The sequence below is a fragment of the Taudactylus pleione genome, unplaced genomic scaffold, assembly GCF_031769625.1.
Source record: "Taudactylus pleione unplaced genomic scaffold, aTauple2 ptg000305l, whole genome shotgun sequence".
NCBI classification, from domain to species: Eukaryota; Metazoa; Chordata; class Amphibia; order Anura; family Myobatrachidae; genus Taudactylus; species Taudactylus pleione.
The window spans coordinates 1,979,839-2,002,205 of NW_028284706.1; the positions used below are offsets into that span (position 1 = coordinate 1,979,839).

Sequence of the window (22,367 nt, forward strand, 5' to 3'; positions counted from 1 at the left end):
CAACATTTTGGGGGTGCACCATTGGCATCCCTCTAATCTTTAACTAGGCCACATTTTACTCTTCATAAGTTTATCCAATACATGAATAAGGCACCTATGTGTAACACATCAGCGTGCATTTGGAACAAGTGTTACAAGCTATAACAAAGATGTCAAGCAGAAAAGAGCTGGGGTTGCAGGATAAGAGCAACCTGTTGTCTATCACTGCTGTATTGTGTGCCCCTACACTACAACCTTATTTGTCTATGGTAACTTACCAGGTTGTACAATGTAACTTTTTTTTTTTTTTTTTTTTTTTTTAAATCAAAGTATTTCTTGCACAGTTTCCAAAATGTTTTGTTTATTGGAGTGAGGGGAGGAACGGGATCATAAATGTTATGCTGGAGGTAGTGCAATATACATCCTTTTATCTGCTTTCAATACAAGAATGTAACATTTACATTGGTTCAAAATTCAGTTTTTAGCTTAATTTCCTGGGGGGTATTTTGTAGGCATATATAATAAGTGATAATCTTGTTATCACTCGTTACTAATTTTAAATGGTGCTCCAACCAATCAGCTCCTAATTGTCAGGTATTTGAAAAATGTCAGTTAGGAGCTGATTGGTTTGAGCACCATTTAAGACTAGCTGGGATACTCTGCTTTGCCCAGGTTGAAGACTGCACCCTGAAGTACACCCGCAGCCTGTATCTGTTTACATTGTTCTCTCTTATAACCCCATTCCATTAATCCTGAATAGGACCCCACTGTTTGCTAGCATGCATTCAAACAGTGGCCCGTGGGTGCAAGGAATGCGGCTGATATGGTGCCTGAGCTACGTATGTAGCCCGCCGCTCCCCCTGCACCCACTCACGCACACAAGGTGAGCCGGTCCAGTCAGGGCCGCCGGGGGGGGGGGGCCCAGGTGGCAGTTGTGTTGATTTGCTGCCGGCCCGCCAGCTGATTACAGCTGGTGTACTGGCAGACAGACATGGAGAGACAGCACAGCCGGTCGCAAGGCAATCGGAGCTTGCAGACCAGCAGCCAATCAGCAGTGGCTGCTCCTGATTGACTGCCAGTCTGCGAGCTCTGGTTGGCTTGTGACCGGCGCAAAATTCATATTACGCCGGTGCGGTCTGTCTGTTTGCCGCTGCGCCATATGTAATTAGCTGACTGCCCTGCACCAAATCCACACCTGCTGATGGCACATGGGGAGGTGAGAGGCTGCTGGAGGGGCATGGGGAGGTGAGTTGTTGTATAAGGGGCATTACTGTGTGGCACAATGTCTAAGGGGCACTACTATTGTGTGGAATAATGTTATATGGGCCACTACTACGATGTGGCATTACAGTGGTATAATTAATGTGTAAGGGGCATTACAGTGTGGCATAATGTATAAGGGGCATTACTACTGCATGGCATAATGTGTATAAGGGGTGTGTGTTTTTTTTTTTTACATCTGGAAGGGGGGGGTGTGGGGGGCTTTTAAGACCTTGCTATGTGGCCCCCAAATTTCTAGTTACACCCTTGCATGCAAACACAGAGGGCTGACTAATATATATGTTTACTTTAAAAAGGACTGACTCTGGATTTAATATGAACTTGCATGAGTCAAAGTTTGACACTTGCTGTGAGGTTAAAAGGATATTTTTTGTAGCTATCACACAGGTTTTTGGCAGACAGCCAATTTCCACTTGAGCCAGCCCTAGAACCTGTGTAATTTAAGAGTGTCCCCATTTTTAATGATTGTGTGGCCCTGATTAAGTTAATGATTAGGTTTTTAACCTAAGTTTTATCAAACTACATTGCCCTGCCAAATTTGGTTAAGCTCGGTCCAAAACCCATTGGTCCTTTTTTATCACTTTCTAGTAAACTGGAAGCTGAAAGACATGCACAGGTAGTATTATCAGTAAATTAACCAAATGTAGGATTATGATGAATACAGAGCCTCATATCATAGGGTCTGGCCTCAATATCCAATCATAAAACACTTCCTGCTTTTTCAAATTCCTGTACTTAAGTTCATGGTCTAGTAATTAAGGGTAGTCTCTAATCAAAACAGCCTCTGTATGAACCCACTTTCATAAATGGATGCATTGTTATTACTCTTACCTTATTTTCACATATGGATATAATCTCTCCTTGTGTCTGCAGGTTTCCATGTGATACCTACGGTGTCCAATGTAGTTCCAGAGAGCTGCCTGCTCATTGTTGTGGGCCTTCTGGTAGGCGGACTTATCAAGGCAGTTGGTGAAATTCCTCCAGTTTTGAGTTCTACGGTCTTCTTCCTGTACCTCTTGCCCCCTATTATCTTGGATGCTGGATATTTCCTACCATTGCGTCCTTTCTCTGAAAACTTGGGAACTATTCTAATATTTGCAGTGGTGGGAACACTCTGGAATGCTTTCTTCATAGGATCACTGCTGTACGCAGTGTGCCAGATTGGTGGGGAAGAGCTAATGAAAGTAAACCTCCTGGAGAACTTGCTGTTTGGCAGTATCATTTCAGCTGTGGATCCAGTTGCTGTATTGGCTGTATTTGAAGAAATCCACATTAATGAGTTGCTGCATATCCTGGTGTTTGGAGAGTCCTTGCTTAATGATGCAGTCACTGTGGTAAGTGTGTGGCTTTACCAAACAACTTTTTGGGAAAGATGTTAAATTACTTGCATGTATTGTTTTATTAGTGTTCTATTTTCACATGTAGTGAAACATATATATTTTACTTTTTGCACTTTGTCCCTTTTAGAATGGATCACGACATAAAAACAGTCTACAAACCTTGCAGACCTTTTATTCCATAGCCACATTCACATGTAGTGGAAACTCTGTACACAATTGTATTTCCATCTACAGTTGCCAGGAAACAATTCTGCTAATTCATCCCTTCTATAAAGCACTTTAGTTGTTTGTTACCCTATTTCATGGCTTGCAAAACTTTTTTACTTTTTTTTTTCTGGCTGCCACAAAAAGAAATTGTACTTTGAAGCTTATAAGGAAGTTACACATACATACATACATACATACATACATACATATTGCTTACACAGTGCGAAAGTCTAAACGTTATTGATTAAATCTATGAAGTGTGACTCCAGCTGCTCTTCGTGCTAATTCCCAATTCAGCATTCATAAACCTGGAACTTAAAAACTATCCTGCATTACTGACACGGACTTGGGTAGTCTACCAGTTGATGATTTTTGACCATAATTAAAGGGAAAAAACCTAAATCTTCCATCCTGACTGTAATGAAATAATTCTTGCGTAAGACTTACTGTATTTGGTATCTAGTCCCCACTAACATTTGTAGAATGTATCTCTCAAATCTAGTCATTCCAGAATTATTTTTTCCACCTTAATAAGCAATATAATTTAGTGTCCTATCACAAAGGATACTGGGGGTAGTTCAGTTGTTTTTATTCTTCTTACTTCATGGCAGCCATTACTCTGGGATTGCATCCCATTCTTCTAATATTAGACAGGAAGTTTTTTTTCCCCCCATTTTTAGGGTTGCCCACTTAGGGTATATATGTTTATTTTGTTCTAGGAGGACTTGCCTCACTTATTCCCAGTAAATATGACTGGTAGCCCTGTTCTGGAAGAGGGTAGTACCCTGGGGAGAGGCTGAGGCATGTTTTACTGGGGCCCTTGAGCTGCGCCCAATATGTGCTGATGTTCACATGTAACCCGCCCGCTGCTATCACCCTAAGCGGCTGTTTGTCTCACCCCGTGTGGAGTATGGCCGGGGATGACTGGTGGCAAGCGGCAGTGCTGGCATTCGCGGACGGCAGGTGCAAGTCCTTATGACGCTGCAGTCCCAGCAATCTCAGCGGTGTAGTTCAGGAGGGATGAAAGGATTGAAAATGGCACTGTGCATTGAACGATATGGAGCTGCTATTTATCTGGGAGTGTTGCTGCTATTCTACCTCTTACAAACGATAGAAAAGGAGCCTTCTCCACAAAAGGCTGTATGTGCCCAAAAGAGGCAAGTCCTCATAGAGGGCACATGTTATATAATAAGTGTTAGTTAGGGTGCTTATTAATGTAATTATTCCATTCTACAGTGTCTCCAGCTTTGGAAGCTTGGAAGAAGAGTTGTAAGAAGCAGCATCCTGCAAATATTTTCCCTGCTTATGAAAAGCCCTTTAATAGTAATCAAGATGCTAAATTCTGCAATGACTGTCAAATAAACTACTCCTGTGGATAGTCAGTCCTAAACAGTTACAAGACTTAATGGAATGGATGAAAATCTTTTGTTATTAAGGAAGAGTTTTTGCAGTTACGGATCTAAGAGATCTAGATCTCAAACTTGTCTGGACTTTATGAATCAGTTTCACCTGAAATTGTGTTTGAACAAGCGTGCAAGAATAAATCTTGTGAGGAATCTGGCAAAGTTGAAGATTTTAGAGCATTTGATTTGGATATTGTGGATAGTCTACTGAAGAATATATATAAATCTATGAATTCTGATACTGTGGAAGTTAGCGATTATCAAGATTTTCTGTTTGAAGATAGGTCCAAAAGAAGCAGGCATTTTCCAGTGCATAAAGTTATGAAGGAGATTATCAATAAGGAATGGCAAAATCTTGATAAACGTCTGGGTAACGTCAAGAGAATTGATAAGATGTATCCTATTATGAATGAACAATTCTTGTTGTGGTGTATAATACCTAAAGTTGATGCAGCTGTCGCTGAGGTTGTTTCTAAAACTACTATCCCTCTGGAATATGGGGCTGTACTAAAAGATAGCATGGATAAAAATTTAATGTTCTTCAGAGAAACTGCTGCAGAACTATGCAGTTTTTTTAAAGTCTGGTGTTGCGATTTCGTCAATATCAAGACTCTGGGGATCTATTATGCACACAGATTTGGAAGAGAAAATTGAAAGAAATTAATTTACAGAGGAGACTTTTCATTATGTGTAAAGCTATTGAATACCTGTGAGGCTTCCCTTGAAGTGCTCTGCAAACTATATGATGGCAGGAGTGATGACAAGAAGAGCCCTATGGCTGCGTTCGTGGGCAGCCGATATGCATTCAAAAATTAGGCTGGTCACTTTACCATTTGAAGGTTCTCTACTATTTGGTAATTGGATGATGAAGGTAGGTAAATCTGTACGATTGCCTTAAGATAGGCAATGTATTTACCCCATCTGTTAAGCAACAGTATACAGAAGCCAAACGTTAAAGACCTGGGTGGCTATACAGTGGCAGATACTCCTCAGGGGTGACGAGGCAATCCTTTCGTCAATCCTACAGGAAAGACAATCTGAGACCATGACTATTACAGGATCCTGGCACGGGATGTAGTCTGAAAGCCGACGGTCTAAATGCCGACCACCGGCTTCCAGACTTTCTAATCCCAGCGTGGTACTAATGACAGGCGTCAAACTCAACGCCTGTCATTAACCATACGCCGGAAGACCGATGCCCGGCATACCGAACGAAGGTAAGCCGGGCGCGGGCAGCTGTGGGGGGGGAGAGCGTTACGTTTAGGCCGGCGGTAATACCTACTACACCCCCTGACACACTTACCATTAGTGGAGACACTTCTGGAATTTGCAAGACAATGGAAAGAGTCTAAGACATTTGGGTCCTGGAAGTGGTGTCTCGGGTACAGGATATAATTAGAAATTCCCAAAATTGACAAATTTGTGGAGTCAAAGGTTTCAGTGGCAACTTTTGGAGGTCAGAGCTCTAGAAAACAGCATAAAAAATGTATCATCTCAAAGTCTGTAGAGATTGTCCCACGGTCAGAGAAGACAGGGTTTTGTTCACCAATTTCTTTTGTGGAAAAAGCTACAGCAGGATTCCGAGCTATTTTGGATCGCTGACAATTAAACAAGCTTGTAAGAATATAGAGATTACATATGGAAACCATAAAATTGTATTCTGATGGATATAAGACAAAACTACTTCCTCGCATCAATAGATCTAAAGGATGCCTACTTTCATGTTCCGGTATGCAAAAAATATTGAAAGTTTGAGATTCTGCATCAAAGGTAAACCTCTCCAATTTACTTGCCTTTCTTTTGGGTTGGCTACGTCCCCGAGAATGTTTACAAAGATGTTGGTGACCCTTATATCTTGCCTAAGAAGACAAGGTATAGCAGTCTGGCCATATCTAGAGGATCTGTTAATTGCTGGAAGTTCAATAGAGATAGTGAGAGAAGCTGTGGACAGAACCATAACATTTCTTTAGTGTCACAGTTGGATAATAAACTGGGAAGAGGGCCTAATTCAGACCCGCGAGCGTAGGACGCTTGCAAGCGGGTCGATGGTGCCGTAATGCGCATGCGCTTGACGGAAGGAGCTCCGTCGTGCGCATGCGCGAGACCCGCATAGCGACAGCCAAGCTGTCGCTCCGGGTCTCGCACCAAGGGGGGCATGCTGTCGATGGTGACAGACAGCACGGCCCCTTTGGTGGGCGTGCCGGGGGCGTGGCTGCCAGACGGAGGCGTTCCAATGGGAACACCTACCGTCTGGGTCCGGCCCCACTGACATCACTAGTGATGTCAGTGGGAGTGATTTTGGCTCTGATAGAGCCAAAATATCTCCGGGGCTTGCGGCCACGAGACCCTACTGCAGGGTCTCGTCGCAAGCCCGATGGTCGCGATGGTCTTGACCATCGCGACCATCATCATGGACACTCGCATAAGCTGTGGGTGGTCACCCACAGCTATGCGAGCGGCCAGGAGGCCGCTCCATTTTTAGGTAGGAGTTGCCCTGATTCAGAGCGAGTGCTCTGGTCAGAGCGTCCGGCTCTGAATCAGGCCCAGAGTCGATTAGATCCGCCACAGCAAATTCAGTTCTTGGGTGTGCATGTAGACACTCAAAATACACTATAGCACTGTCAGTAAAAAGATCCTAAGACTGGCTTCTTTAGCTTGTGTGCATCAAAATACTGCTACGTCTAAGGTCAAGTCTATTGGGAATGATGTCCTCTACCATAGATATAATTCCATGGGCAAGGTGAAGAATGATGGAGTTACAGTGGAACCTACTTAAGTACAGCAGGAAAGGGTTTCCTCTCTCTTAACGGATAAGCCTATGTCAAGACCCAAGAGATTCTCTGCATTGGTGGATAAGTACAGAAGTAAACTTAAGAACAACATCATTGCCAGAAACAGAGTTTTCTTTATAACTACCGATGCAAGCTTGCCAGGATGGGGAGCACATCTGTTGGCACAAAGCCTACAAGAACTCTGGAATGCCAAGGAGATGATGATGTCCTTGAATCAGAAATAATGGAATGCTATAAAGGGTTTTCAAGACCATTTAAAAGGAAAACATCTGAAAGTATTTTCAGATAATGTAGCTGTAGTGGCATATCTGAATTGTCAAGCTGGTGCCAGGAGTTGAGTCCTAATGGAAGATGTCAACAATTTTAAAATGGGCAGAACATCTCGTTATCAGCCCTTCATGTACCAGGGAAAGACAGTGTTATTGCAGATTTCCTCAGAAGACAAAGTATTGCCAGGAAAATGATAACTGGATGTCCAGGTATTTCAGCGTATAGTGATAAAGTTTGGCCATCCACAGATAGTTGATGGCGACACATCAGAGTACAAAAGTACCACCTAGCACAAACAAACGGAGTAGACACCTTTTCTCTACCATGGAATTTCAAACTGGGATATATATTCCCACCATTTCCTATGATTTCTCGTGCGCTAAAAAAGTTCAGGGAGCAACGAGTAGAAGCAATAATAGTCCTGCCATTCTCACACCGTTTGAAACCACACTATTCTTGGCCAAAAAGGCAGAAGTGCCATGGACTTTGCCAACTACGCCAGGGCTGTTGCACCAAGGTCCATTGTTTCATCCAAATCTTCAAAATCTTAATTTGACGGTGTAAAAATTGAATGGCAACTATTAAGACGGATAGGATCGTCTGAACAAGTGAAAGGATTGTCCGATTTCTTATGCAAGCAAGAAAGAGAGTATCTTCAGATATCTACTATAGGATCTGGAAAACATTTATATTTTGGGCTGGCTCAAGGTTTGATGTGATGAAGGCAGATACACCCCACGTATTGCAGCTTCTACATGAGGGATTTGAAAAAGGTCTGGCAACCTCAACAATTAAGGTACAAATAGCAGCATTAAGTATTCTATTGGACAGAAGATTATCCGAGGAGAATCTTGTAATGATGATCTGTTGAGTAATGAAAATAATATGGCTCAAGTTAGGTTGGCCTTAGCCCCATGGGACTTGAACCTAATACTGAATGCATTAATGTTACCCCTGTTTGAGCCATTACATGAGATTCCGATAAAGCTAACATGGAAAGTAGTTTTTCGAACCAAAATTAATATCAGCGTTTCATCTAATTCAAGAAAGTACTTTTGCCTTCATGTTTTCCTAAACCGAAAAAATGAGAGAGGAGAAACTGCATTTGTTAGATTTGTTGCGGGTGATCTCTGTTTAGAGAGTTAAAGAATTTTGGAAGACTGAGCATTCGTTTGTCCTGCATACAGGTGCAAGAAAAGGTGGAATCATCCACGAAGCAGACGATCGCAAGATGGATCAAACAATTGATTATATTTATATATGAGGAAAGATGGCGTAAAGCTCCAGAGAATCTGAAGGCATGCTCGACCAGAGCAATGGCGACTTCATGGGCAAAAAAGACTCAAGTATCTGTGAGACATCTGTGCAGCAGCTACCTGGTCATCGGTTCATGCTTTCTCAAAGCATTATGCCTTGGAGGTTTCGGACACCCACTTTTGGAAGTCCCATTCTCTCGGGCAGTGGTTTGAATAAATATAGTAATCCGGCATGAATTTGTTTGTGTTGACTATTCTATATCCCAGAGTAATGGCTGCCATGAAGTAAGAAGAAGAAGAAGAAAACTGCAAATTATAACTTGCTGATATTTTTTTTTGTTTGAGATAATCAAAGACCCTATATACCCTAAGTGGGCGGAGCCTAGAAAGGGGAAAAAAAACGTCCTGTCTAATACTAGGGGAATGGGATGCAATCCCAGAGTAATGGTTGCCATGAAGTATCTCAAAGACACAAAATTATGGGTAAGTTATTTGTCGTCCAAAGTGACTGGGAGCTAGTCAAATATTATGGGTGACTAGCCCCGAGGTTGCACTTATCGTGACTTTTTGCTCCCACTCTACGCGGATTTGAGCTGTCACCTCAGGAAAGTTAGTTTTAGGGCTGGGCACGAGTGCAGTGCACACCAGACCTGCAACGTGCCCAGCACTTGGCACTGGATAAACCGCTTAACCCGGCTAATCCTGTGCATTAGGGTGCGAGAATGCTGCTGGTTACGCAAACAATTGAAAAGCTCCCGGTCACTTTAGATGGGAGTGATAAACCATTGAATTGCCCCTTGGTCTCTTGTTGGGCATGCAATAGAAGGGAATCAGAGACTCAAACTGGCCTTCCGGATCCTAAAGTCATGATTAGAAAAAAATTCACACAATTTGTCAGTAATCAGTGTTTGGATTTATGCATGGCTGTGCCTTGCAGGGCATGCATGTAGGAAGTAAAGTTTTCACTTATTCTGTTTTTCTTTAAGGTTTATGTTGGTTTACTTCCATTTATATTGTACTTAATTCCCTTGCTGTCCCTCTTCTACTATATTGTTTTTTTTTTTTTTTTTAACTTGAGCATTGAAATTGAGGTTTGTTTTTATACTCCAGCATTTTGACTATAATTTATGTAAATCTCTCTTCCCTAGGTCTTGTACCACCTGTTTGAAGAGTTTTCTGAATTTGAACAGGTCACATTCCATGATATCTTCCTGGGGTTCCTGAGTTTCTTCATTGTTTCTCTTGGAGGGGTGTTTGTAGGATTGGTATATGGCATAATCGCAGCCTTCACTTCACGCTTTACCTCCCACATTCGTGTTATCGAGCCCTTGTTTGTTTTTCTTTATAGTTACATGGCCTATATGTCTGCAGAACTCTTCCACCTCTCAGGAATTATGGCGTGAGTTTTACATTTTTCTTTTTCTCTCTTCCCTAACCCCCACACACAACCTTTCCCTATATTTTCCCTCCCCACCATACCTCTCCCACCACAATATCACTGCAAATTTGAGTGACCACATTCCAGTTCACTCTCTCTTGGAGTATTTACCTGAAATGTTCCTATTTTTTTATATTTCATTGCAGTCTTATTGCCTCTGGGGTTGTAATGCGACCTTACGTTGAGGCTAATATTTCTCACAAGTCGCACACCACCATCAAGTATTTCTTGAAGATGTGGAGCAGTGTCAGCGAGACTTTAATTTTCATCTTTCTTGGAGTTTCCACCGTGGCTGGGCCCCATTCCTGGAACTGGACCTATGTGATCAGTACACTCATCTTCTGTCTGATCGCACGTGTGCTGGGTATAGTGAAATACGTTATTTGCTTGAACATACATGGTGTGAGAGTGTTTGGTTAGTTTTGTATGTGTTTTTTTTTTTTTTTTTTTTCTTTTGGTCCCGGTAAAACAGTGTTTACCAAACTCAGTCATCAAAGCCCACTAGCAATCCTGGTTCTATGGCTATCCATGCTTAATTAGTACCTCCAGTAATTTTTTTATTTTATCGTCCACACTGATATAATAAAAGCATGGATTGTAAAGGGGGGAGCCTTGAGGATCTAGTTTAGGAGACCATCACAAATGGTATTCAGTGTCAAGGCAAAATGGAAAAGTCTCTTCTGTTTTTTGTGGATTTAACAATCATGCATCCTGTAAATATGCTAGGAACCAGTGACTACACGGAGGTCCTGCAATATTTTTATTCATGAGGTTATGGCTCATAGTTAATTGATATTGCTTCATTCTCACACATAATTATACAGCCCATACAATGCCTATCTCCACTGTAATGGTGACAGCACCACTTTTCCAGTGGTTTTTGTGGGAGAACTAATGTACTTAGATATTTTAGCTTATTGTAAGAGCGAGACTGTCATTATTCTCCTGCAGTAAAACTAAAGGCTAGACTTGTCTTCTCAAATATGATGAGCACATCCAAGCTTCTAAAGAGTCAGGAAAACAGCTTATTAAATCACTTCACACCAGAATCCATTGCAGTGCCATATTGTAGATTAGTTATTAAACGTAACTTTAGAGAAGGGGATTTTACTCCTACACTCCCCTAGTTCACATGTTTTCAAACTCTGTTCTCAGGACCCCAAACAATACATGTTTTCCAGGTCTCCTCACATAATCAAAGTGAAATAATTAGCTCCACCTGTGGACCTTTTTTAAAATGTGTCAGTGAGTAATGAATACATCTGTGCACCTGCTGGGTGACCTGGAAAATATGAACTGTGGGGTCCTGAGGACCGAGTTTGAGAACCACTGCCCTAGTAGAAAAATCCCATCTTTGCAGCCCAATAACTGTCCTAAGACATTATTTGTATACATTTGATATCTCAAACATAGAGCTAGAAAATTGCACTTCAGAGTCATTATCTGAGAATGCTCTGAATGTGAATAAATGACAATGCGAAACCTTATGGGAAAAGTGCAGTGTTTCTTTATTTACTTCCTCCTGCTAATAAGCTTTATATAACTTTTACATTTCCAAAAGAGGTCTGTCCTGAAACGAGAGAAGATTTGCTTTGGGTAAATTGAGAAATTAAAATGATTCCTGGAAAAAGCGAGGCGACTTTAAAAATGGAGGTTGTATGCAACACATTATTGCATATGTACAGCATGGGAACATAGGCCCTCATTCAGAGCCGCTCGTTAGCGGCAGTACGCTCGTTCCGAGCGATGTTTGCACATCTGCGCATGCGTACGGTTTTTAGTACGCATGCGCGAACCAGTCAGTGCGGCCGAAAATCGTTGGTACGCAATATAGCGAGGGCCTGCTATTTTGAGTGACAGAATGAGGCGTATGTGGGTGGTAACAGGGGAAGGTGCTTGAAAATGGGGAGTGGAGATCCGAACGCAGGCGTGCTTAAAGGTCAAAACGGGCGTTTTATGGGTGTGCATATTTAAAACAGCAGCGTCATTGACCACGTCACTGGGTTATTTTATAGCCAGAACTGCTCGCAAATTTGTGGTAGCAAACACCAACCACAAGAATAGCGAGCAGTTCATACGCTGGTCGATGTACTCGATTAATCTAATAAATAGCGGACATGACGTAGGATGCGAGCGGCCATGGGGCGTTTTTAACAAATAAACGAGCGTATGTTTTGCTCGCTCGTTCAGACTTAGAGGTGTGAACAGACTGCAATGTGCGTACGGATCATTTGAATAGCCACCCCTTGTTTTTAAACGAGCGACCACAAATAGCGAACGGCTCTGAATGAGGGCCATAGTGTGCTATTATAGGCTAAATGGCCATGTTAAAAAGTACTTATTTAAAAAAAAAAAAAAAAAAATAGCTTTAAATCCTTGTAGCAGTATCCCAGCAGAAGTGGTGGACACTCATCTAGTTAGAATTAAAATGCATTGAGACAGACAGACCTATAGACTGCCTGAATTAATTACCGTATATACTCTAGTATAAGTCGACCCAAATATAAGCCGAGGTACCTAATTTTACAACAAAAAAACTTGGAAAACTTATTGACTTGAGTATAAGCCTAGGGTGGGAAATGCAGCAGCTACTGGTAGTAATCCCCTCCCCCCTGGTAGTGCCCCCAGTAGTAATCTCCCCCCCCTGGTAGTGCCCCCAGTAGTAATCTCCCCCCCCCTGGTAGTGCCCCCAGTAGTAATATCCCCCCCTGGTAGTGCCCCCAGTAGTAATCCCCCTCCAGTAGAGAGACGTAATAAAAAAAACACCTGAAACCCCGCTCCTGGTCCCGACGCTGCTAACTGCTCCTCCGGCCTCTTTGCATTATGGGAGAGACATTGTCATGACGATGTCTCTCCCATTACCCACTGCAGGAGCCGGAAGGTGACTCCCGCAGTGGGAGCAGCAGCAGCCGATGAGAGTCTGATAGACTCTCATCGGCTGCTGATTACAACAAACACACAGCTGCCGTTGCCAGCGGCTGTGTGTTTGGCACTGTGTAGTTGCTGACCGAACTCCGTCCGGTCAGCGCTACACACGCGGTGCAGCTGTGTCACAGAGACACATGCTGCACCGTGGCCCGCTGGTCCTGGAGCATCACTCGAGTATAAGCCAAGGGGGAGCTTTTTCAGCACAAAAAATGTGCTGAAAAACTCTTCTTATACTCTAGTATATACGGTAGGTTTTATGCCACCAGTCTGGAAAAAAAATGGTCACCCATTATATTTGATGCTTGGCAATATGGAGGGCATCCAAGAATATAGACTGCCTAAAATGCTTAGTCATTAGTGATTGCCGCTCACGCTGTTTTAGATCCATCAGTAGTATGAAATCTTGGAAGATGAGCCTTCAGGTTGGAAAAGTTGTTCCAAAGGTTTTACCTTAACCTGTTTGGATGTAATTACAACTATACTCCAGCTTGTGTTATGTTAAGTGCCAGACTGGAGCTAGCTGGCCAGTGTTGAGCCCCTGCCATCTCCACTTTACCCCTGACTCTTCCTATTGCCCCCATGACCCTATACCCAGTTCTTAATACTTTTTTGTTTTGTTTTTTTTACTTTTCTCTATTCTTCCACTTCTTGCAGGGAATATGATTTGACTGCTAGGCATAATGCATCATTTATCTAGCAAACAGTCTTGAGTTATCTCCTAATTCTTTATAGCAAACTGACGCTGATAGTATATTGTGAAGAACCTTACACTGTTAGTTTGTCTTGTGGTAGGACTTCATTATGCCTTCTTTCCTCAGGTGTGCTGAGTCTGACCTGGTTTATTAACAAGTTCCGCATAGTGAAGCTGACGCCCAAAGATCAATTTATAATTGCATATGGTGGTTTGCGTGGTGCCATTGCCTTCTCCCTGGGATATTTATTGCACAGTAGTAACAGGGATATGTTCCTCACCGCAATAATAACAGTCATATTCTTCACCGTTTTTGTGCAGGTAAGTGAGTCATTTGGTGGAACCTTATGTTTGGAGGAGGTCACTATGGGAGAGTTATCCGGCTCATTAAAGATTTTAAAATGCAGGCCTGTTTCGTCCGTTATTGATGCGAAGCATGGTCATTAAGCAATGAAATGTATCAGAATTACATTTGCCAAAGTAGGGGAGTGTTGACTCACCTCGCTTTTTGCTGTCCTATCGGCGATAGTGACCGGTGTATGTAGTCATACTTTGCATGCACTGGTCTTGCCTACCTTGCGGCACCCACAACCGATTTAGTATGCAAGGGAATTAGTATGCAACATTATGAAAAAAAAGAAATGTATGCACAAGCCCTGGCTGCATATTCCAACAGCCAGGGACGTGCACTGGCAATACCAGAAGCGGGTGAAATCCAATGAGACTGCCACTGACTGTTCATAACTAGCGATTCACGATCGGCATCCTATTAGCTGCGCCAATAATTGACATTTCCCTGCTTTGAAACATGCAGGGAAAACTGTAACTGCTGCACATGACGTTCGCAAACCATTATGGAATGTTTGTAGATCTCCCCTTATGAGATATTGTAATTAAGGTGATTGTGGGTAGAAAACTGCTGTCTGGTGAGGTTTATAAATTGGGTGCGTACGCCTCAAGTCTGAAAGGGGATTTCCATAGTGATTATTCTAAAGTACCTCTAGTATAGTATTGTTTACTGAAGTTCTTATTAAGTGCAGCAAGACTTAATGTTTGCTTATTTCTTTTTCTGTGCTCTGACAAATATTCTCGGTCTCACACAGGGTATGACCATTCGGCCACTGGTGGAACTTTTAGCTGTGAAGAAAAAGCAGGAGAGTAAACGTTCAATAAATGAAGAGATTCACACACAGGTAAATCGGACAGTCAAACACCTTCATATTTATAGCGTAAAGAAATTATGAATTAGGAAGGGCAGTTAACCGTTTGAAATTACAAATTAGAAAGACTTGGGAAATACGGACTCCTGGGTATTAAAATATTTACTTCAGGGTCCATAGGGGTCCACAGGGTTGACATCGAGGTATAGCTGGATCTGGATACACGGGCACCACGCAGTTAAAGCTTTTGCTGCTCCCAGGATGCACTGGGTCCATCCTCCTCTATACCCCGCCCCCGAGCCACAGGCACCTCAGTTTTAGTTGGTGCCCGGCCGGAGTCTGGTCACCTATAGCGCAGGGGGGCTGCTTAGCAGCCCCTAAGCTTATTTTTAGAGGTTTTTTATTTTATTATTTCATTTTTTTATCTTTAACTGACTCTTCGGAGCGGCAGCATCAGACTGTCCATTGGACATCTAAGCTGCCGCTCCTGCACCCCGCTGGCGCTGCGACGCCAGTACAGATCTGAGGATCGCGGCGGGACCCCAGAGTCTGTACTAGCTGGGGTCTGGGGACACCCACGACTGCTGCCGGAGCGCCGGGGATCAGCTAAAACGCGGTTCACTGCTTGCGGTGACCCGCCTGTATATGCAGTCGCATGCCTCCGGTCTCTGGGGACAGACTGGCTGTGGCGGCGGGCTCCCCCTCTCTGGAGGAATACCCCACGGGACCACTAGACCACCAGGGAATAATGCCGCCAGCGGGAGCCAGCGTCCCTGGGGTTAATTGCTAGCCTGGGGAGGCAGCCTTCCCTTTTTAGCGGCTCCTCACCTCAGCGCGCCTTTCCACTCGGGTCTGGCGACACTGAGCTGCTTCTTCCTGCGTCCACTCCTCCTCTGAGGTGTCCGGCGGCCATCTTTCCTAGCAGCATCGCAGATCTCCCAGGCAGCGCATGGACCGGTACCCCTGTGTACCTCTCCGCTGCTAAAGGACAGCGTACACAGCACTATAGCCCTCCCAGACACTGAATCTGGGCAGTTGATTGTAGTGACAAGGTGCAGTGAGTATTAACTTTCTGCATTGTATGTGACTTTTGCTAGTGCTGACCTTCTGTGCTTTATTTCTACATACTGGCAGTCTATACCTATCCCTTTCTCTCTATTTATTTATATTAGTATGTTCACTCTAGCTCCGGCGGCAGGCAGGAGACTGCACTTCCATGCCACGCGCCCGAAAAGGGGGCATGGCCATTGAAAGGGTGGCGTGTCTATAAAGACGCGTCCCCTTTTCGTCATACCTAGGGGCGTGCCCGGCACTTACGGACACACCGCCCGGCATCTATTCTCCGGTGGCGACCGGGTCACCGCACATTTCCCAACGCTCGGGACACTGCGACTCGCGGGTGAAGACGTCACCCGCAGGTTGTGAGGACAGGGCGCTTTCTGCCCTCCAGAAACAGCCTAGCGGGAACGCTGTGTGTATATATAATGTGTGTGTATGTATATATATGTATGTGTGTGTGTGTGTGTGTGTATATATATATATATATATATATATATATATATATATATATATATATATATATATATATATATATATATATATATATATATATATATATATATATATATATATATACATACACACACACACACACTATATATAACTATATATATATATATATATATATATACATACACACACACACTATATATAACTATATATATATATATATATATGTATATGTACATATGTATGTGTATATTAGGGATGTGCAGGCTCGGATAGGTTCGTCCAAGAATGATGATGTTTGTCCATGCAAGATGACGTTTTGCCTCTTTCTGAGTTCCGTTTTTTTGGAGGGAACAATCCGAACTCTGCGTGCAAACTCGAACCTATCCGAGCCTGCACATCCCTAGAGTATTTTTTCATAATATTTTCATCATCTTCGGCCTTTCAAACTATGTTATATAGTGACAAGCCTCAGAAGGCATCCGAACGCTGTGCTATGTCATCCCAGTCTGCGCAAATATCAGACTTGGAGGTGTCCTTGGATGATGGGGAATTGCTTGAGGACTCTGACTTGGATTCCCCTGTCCAGGAGGTGGAAACTAAGGGCCTGATTCAGACCCGGTCGCAAGCACTGAGCGCTTGCAAGCGGCTCGGTGGTGGCCCACAGCGCATGCGCACGACTGAGCCGGCTCCGTCATGCGCATGCGCGAGACCCGGCTAGTGACGGGCAGTCCGTCGCTCCGGGTCTCGCACCAAAGGGGGCGAGCTGTCGATGTTGAGTGACAGCTCGCCCCCTTTGGTGGGCGGGCCAGGGGGGTGGCTGCCCAAACAGAGGCGTTCCCATGAGAACACCTCTCCACTGACGACATAAGTGATCTCAGTGGAGAGCTTCCGGCTCTGTTAGAGCCAAAAGCTCTCTGGGGCTTGCGATGAATGAGACCCTGCCACAAGGGTCTCGTCACAAGCCCGATGGTTGCGATGGTCTTGACCATCGCGACCATCATCATGGACGCTCGCTATAGCTGTGGGTGGTCACCCACAGCTATGCGAGCGGCCAGGAGGCCGCTCCAAAAATAAGAAAAACGCCCTGATTCAGAGCGAGCGCTCTTTCAGAGCGTCCGGCTCCGTATCAGGGCCTAAGTCTTCCATTAATGTGCCGGCGTTGGTAAGGGCGGTGTGGTCCATTCTTGATATAGAGGATGACGTACCAGCTCCTAAATCCAAGTATTCAAATTTCAAACAGACAAAAGTGACTTTGGCGGTTTTTCCCCTATCTGACCAGCTGACTGATCATATGACGGAGGCCTGGCAGTCACCTAGTAAGAGGTTCCAGCCGCAGAAACGTTTAGTATCTAGTTATCAGTTTCCTGCAGCTCATTGCAAAAAGTGTGAAACCCCGCCCGCGGTGGATTCTCATGTTACTCACTTAATAAGAGCACTACCTTGCCTTTGCCGTCGATTTCATTCCTAAAGGATCCCGCAGACAGGAAAGTGGAGACTTGTTTAAAATCCATCTATTCTCTCTCACGGGTGATGGCCTGTACATCCATGGCCATCTCTTGGGTGTCCATTGAGAGTTGGGCCAATGTACTGGAAGATGCTTTTCCAGCGGATGCTCCGGAAATGCAGAGAGCTTTAGTGGGACAGATGAGGGATGCCGCTTCCTATATTGGAGAAGCGTCTTTGGATGCCAGTCTTCTGACTTCCAGAGTATCTGCTGCAGCGGTGTCTGCTCGCCGGTCTTTGTGGCTGCGTTCTTGGAGAGCGGATGCAGATTCCAAGAAAGGCCTGGAGGCTTTACCCTTTAATGGGGAGATATTATTTGTCCCAGACCTGGACAAAATTGTGGATACCCTGGCTAAGTTTAAATCAGCTTTTCTACCTTCAGCAGCTGCACCTTCTAAGGCTAGGACCTCTGCATTTCTGTCCTTTCGTACTCAGGGAAAGTCCAAGGGACAGAGTTTCCCGAGGCAGTCGGTGACCAAGGCCGCCCCTAAGCCCAAGAACCCAGCGTGGAGTGCTAGACGCCCTTCTTCCAAGTCGGAGGATAAACCTTCTGCCTGATGGGACAGGCCTCCCTCTGGGAGATCCCAGAGTGGGGGGCCGACTTCTTCAACACCACCACGGATGCCTGGGTTCGAGAAGTGGTCTCTCAGGAGTACGCCCTCCCCTTTTGTCACAGACCTCCCCTTCAGTTCTTCTGCACAAATCTTTCTCAGGGCAAGACCAAGGCCTTGCAGATTCAGGAAGCAATAGAGTCCTTGCTGAAAGTAGGGGTCATTGTTCCCGTTCCGCTTTCTCAGCGCGGGATGGGTTACTATTCTTCTCTGTTTCTGGTGCAGTAACCCAATGGGTCTCATCGGCCTATCCTCAATTTAAAGTTGCTGAACAAGTTCCTCAGAGTTCCCAAATTCAGGATGGAAACTTTGCGTTCCATTATTCTGGCTATGGAACCTGGGGACTACATGTCATGACATCCAGGTCGCCTACCTTCATGTTCCTATAGCGCCTTCACACCAACGGTAGGTGAGGTTTGCTATACGTCAACACCACTACCAGTTTTTCAGGCTCTGGCCTCTCCACGGCTCCAAGGGTATTCACCAAAATTATGGCGGTCATGGCCGCCCATCTACGGAGCCAGGGTATACGGCTTCTGCCGTATCTGGACGACCTCCTATTGTTGGCAAGCTCTCCGGAGGTACTTCTACATCATCTACACCTGACGATCGCTTGTCTGCAAGCACACGGGTGGCTGATAAATTGGAAGAAGTCCTCCCTGATTCTATCACAACGGATGGTTCATTTGGGAGCCTTGCTGTATTCTCATCAGCAAAGTATCTTTCTGACTCCGGAAAAGATTTCCTCCTTACAACTGCGGGTGCTCAGTTGCCTGAAGAGTTGCCGAGTGTCTGTTCACTCGGCAATGAGGGTTCTGGGGTCCAAGGTGTCGGCATTCGACATGGTGGAGTATGCCCAGTTCCATTCCAGGCCCCTGCATGGGCTGATTCTATCCAAATTGGAACGGGTTGCCACACCGGATCAGGACTCAGATGCTGGTGTTGTCTCCGGAGGTGCGCCTGTCGCTAGCTTGGTAGCTTCAGACATCTCATCTCTCCTAGGGTCGTTCCTTTTGGATCCCGGACTGGGTTCTGCTCACGACAGATGCCAGTCTCCGGGGTTGGGGGGCAGTGACCGGTCAACTTTCACTTCAGCGCCGATGGACTGTGGAAGGAGCGGTTCTCCCCATCAACATTCTGGAACTTCGGGCTCTGTACAGGGCCTTCCAGTTGTCCGGTCACGCTCTTCAAGGAAGGGCCGTGCAAATTCAATCCAACAACGCCACCACGGTGGCGTACATCAACCATTAAGGGGGGGCTCTCAGTCGAGCAGTGATGTCAGAGGTGTCATGTATCCTGGCTTGGGCGGAGTGCCACCTTCCGGCCATCTCGGCAGTTTTCATTCCAGGAGTCCTCAATTGGGAGGTTGACTTCCTCAGTTGTCACAACGTGCATCCCGGGGAATGGTCGCTTCACCCAGAGGTATTTAATCTACTCGTGGACAGGTGGGGCTGCCGGAGGTGGACCTCATGGCCTCCTGTCACAATCACAAGCTACCTATGTACGGGTCCAGGACAAGAGACGCCGGCGCAAGCCTGGTGGACGCGCTGTCAGTGAAATGGACATTTCAGCTGGCGTATCTATTCCCTCCGATATCTCTGCTGCCTCGGGTCCTTCGGAAATTCAAACAGGACGGCGGCACGTTTCTGCTGGTGGCTCCGGCTTGGCCCAGACGTCCTTGGTACTGCGATCTTCGGAGCCTTTCCATCGACGCTCCGTTCCTTCTGCCTCAACGTTGCGGAACCTATTGTCTCAGGGGCCCTGCTTTTACCCTGATCTGGGTCATCTGTCTTTGATGACGTGGCTCTTGAGACATCCGTCTTAAGGTCCGGGGGTTTTCCCAGCTCTGTCATCAGCACAATGCTTCAGGCACGCAAGCTGCCTTCCGACAGGATTTACCACAGAATGTGGCATACTTATTTTCAGTGGTGTGAGTCCAGAAACTACGATCCGCAGGCGTTTCGTGTTTCTAAGGTTTTGGCATTCCTTCAGTCTTATTTGGAACTACACTAATGCGTAGCTTCTTTGAAAGTTCATGTGTCTGCACGATCTGTGTGGTTCCAACGTAGGATCGCTACTCTGCCAGATATCCGCACCTTTTTCCAGAGGGTTCTCAGGATTCAGCCTCCCTTTGTCCCTCCTGTGGCTTCTTGGGATTTGGCGGTGGTGCTTCGGGCCCTACAGGGTCCTCCATTTGAACCTCTTGAGTCGGTGGAACTCAAGTGGTTGACGATTAAAACTGTTTGTTTTTCTCCTGGCAATTGCTTCGGCCAGGAGGGTGTCAGAATTGGGGGCGCTTTCCTGTCGTCCTCCTTTTCTGATTTTTCACCAGGACAGGACGGTGCTTCGCACTCATCTCGGTTTTCTATCTAAAGTGGTTTCTAAATTCCACATTAATCAAGAAATTGTTGTGCCAGCCTTTGTCACCTGACCTCTCGGCTGGTGAGGCTTCTTTGGATGTCGTCCGTGCTCTCAAAGTTTATGTGGACCGGACTAGTTCCATTCGGAAGTCTGATTCCTTGTTCGTCCTCTTTGGTTTTCACAAGAGGGGTTGGCCTGCAAGCAAACAAACTTTGGCCCGTTGGCTTTGTTTGTTTATTTGTGAGGCTTATGCACAGGAGGGTTTGCCTGTTCCGGCCTCTGTTAAGGCTCATTCTACTCGGACTGTGGGTCCTTTTGTGGGCTGCTAGCCGTGGCGCCTCGGCTTTTCAGCTGTGTAAGCTGGCCACATGGTCTTCTATCCAGACTTTTCTGCGTTTGACACCTTCGCCTCTCACGATGCATCCTTCGGGCGCCGGATTCTATTTTCAGCATAGGAGCGTCCCTGCCCTTAGTTGAACTGCTTTTGGACATACCCAAGGTCAACCCTGTGGACCCCCTATGGACCCTGAAGTAGAAAACAAAAGGTAAGTTCTTACCATATCTCTTGTTATCTGTTTCTACGAAGTCAATAGGGTCCACAGGGCGCCTGCCCTGACACACCTGGCTTCATATGAGCTATGTGGCTGGTCACCGGTTTTCAGTCTTCCATTTCTGTGAGTATGGTTCTTGTGTGTTCCAGTCTTCCTTCTCTGTTTTTTCCTCCTCCGGCCTTGGCTACTTTCCAATTGAGGTGCCTGTGGCTCGGGGGCAGGGTATAGAGGAGGATGGACCCAGTGCATCCTGGGAGCAGCAAAAGCTTTAACTGCGTGGTGCTTGTGGATCCAGATCCAGCTATACCCTGAGGTCAACCCTGTGGACCCTATGGACTTCGTAGAAACAGAGATAACAAAGGTAAGTTCTTACCATATCTCTTGTTATCATATGCAACTATGGTGTCTGCATTTATATAACTATATCGTATCTTAAGGTTATACCAGCAAACTTAATTGTAACTAGTTATGGCCAAGTCTATAGTATTAAAGCTGAAATATATCAAGTGTTGCATTGAAGTGTTATGCCAAACTTATGCAAAATAAACCTTTAACGTTCAAATGTCCACTATTATCATTTATATTGCACCCCAAATTTATGCAGCGTTGTACCATGGAGAAATATAGCATAGTAAAAAACAATAGAGGACCAACAGCAGGCAAAATACAGGACACCTCAATCATAATATATATTTTATTCGGAAGGCGTTTCAAATACTGCAACACCAGACGGTCAGCATAAATACACATTAATACAATTAAGCATAATAACAAATACATGAAGTGGAGAATCTATAATGGGTGTTGGGTGCACATAGGCCCCAGAAGAGGCTGGCGGCACTGCTATTTTCTGTGCAAGAGCCACATTCAAACATTGCTGGAAATGTGCTGCTACCAGCAGTCTGGTAACCTGGGGAGGTGAAGAGGCCCACTGTAAATGCAGTCTCCCCTTTATTAAGACACTCCTGGATACATTTAGGCAGCTGTGTGATACAAACACAAATGAGTTGTGCCAAACAATTACAGGTTACAGGAATAAAAGTACAAATTCCATGCATATGAGTTCAACATAAAGTATAGTGCT

General features: G+C 45.0%; 1 protein-coding gene across 1 annotated transcript in view; it reads left to right on the forward strand.

The window, feature by feature from the left end:
* SLC9A1 (solute carrier family 9 member A1) overlaps window positions 1-22,367 on the forward strand; it is a 59,924-nt gene that overhangs the window by 24,157 nt on the left and 13,400 nt on the right. Inside the window, exons 2-6 of the mRNA XM_088442063.1 lie at window positions 2,134-2,594; window positions 9,677-9,927; window positions 10,113-10,330; window positions 13,713-13,906; window positions 14,689-14,778. Of these exons, the coding sequence (XP_088298189.1) occupies window positions 2,134-2,594; window positions 9,677-9,927; window positions 10,113-10,330; window positions 13,713-13,906; window positions 14,689-14,778 (1,214 nt within the window). The remainder of the gene's footprint in view (window positions 1-2,133; window positions 2,595-9,676; window positions 9,928-10,112; window positions 10,331-13,712; window positions 13,907-14,688; window positions 14,779-22,367) is intronic.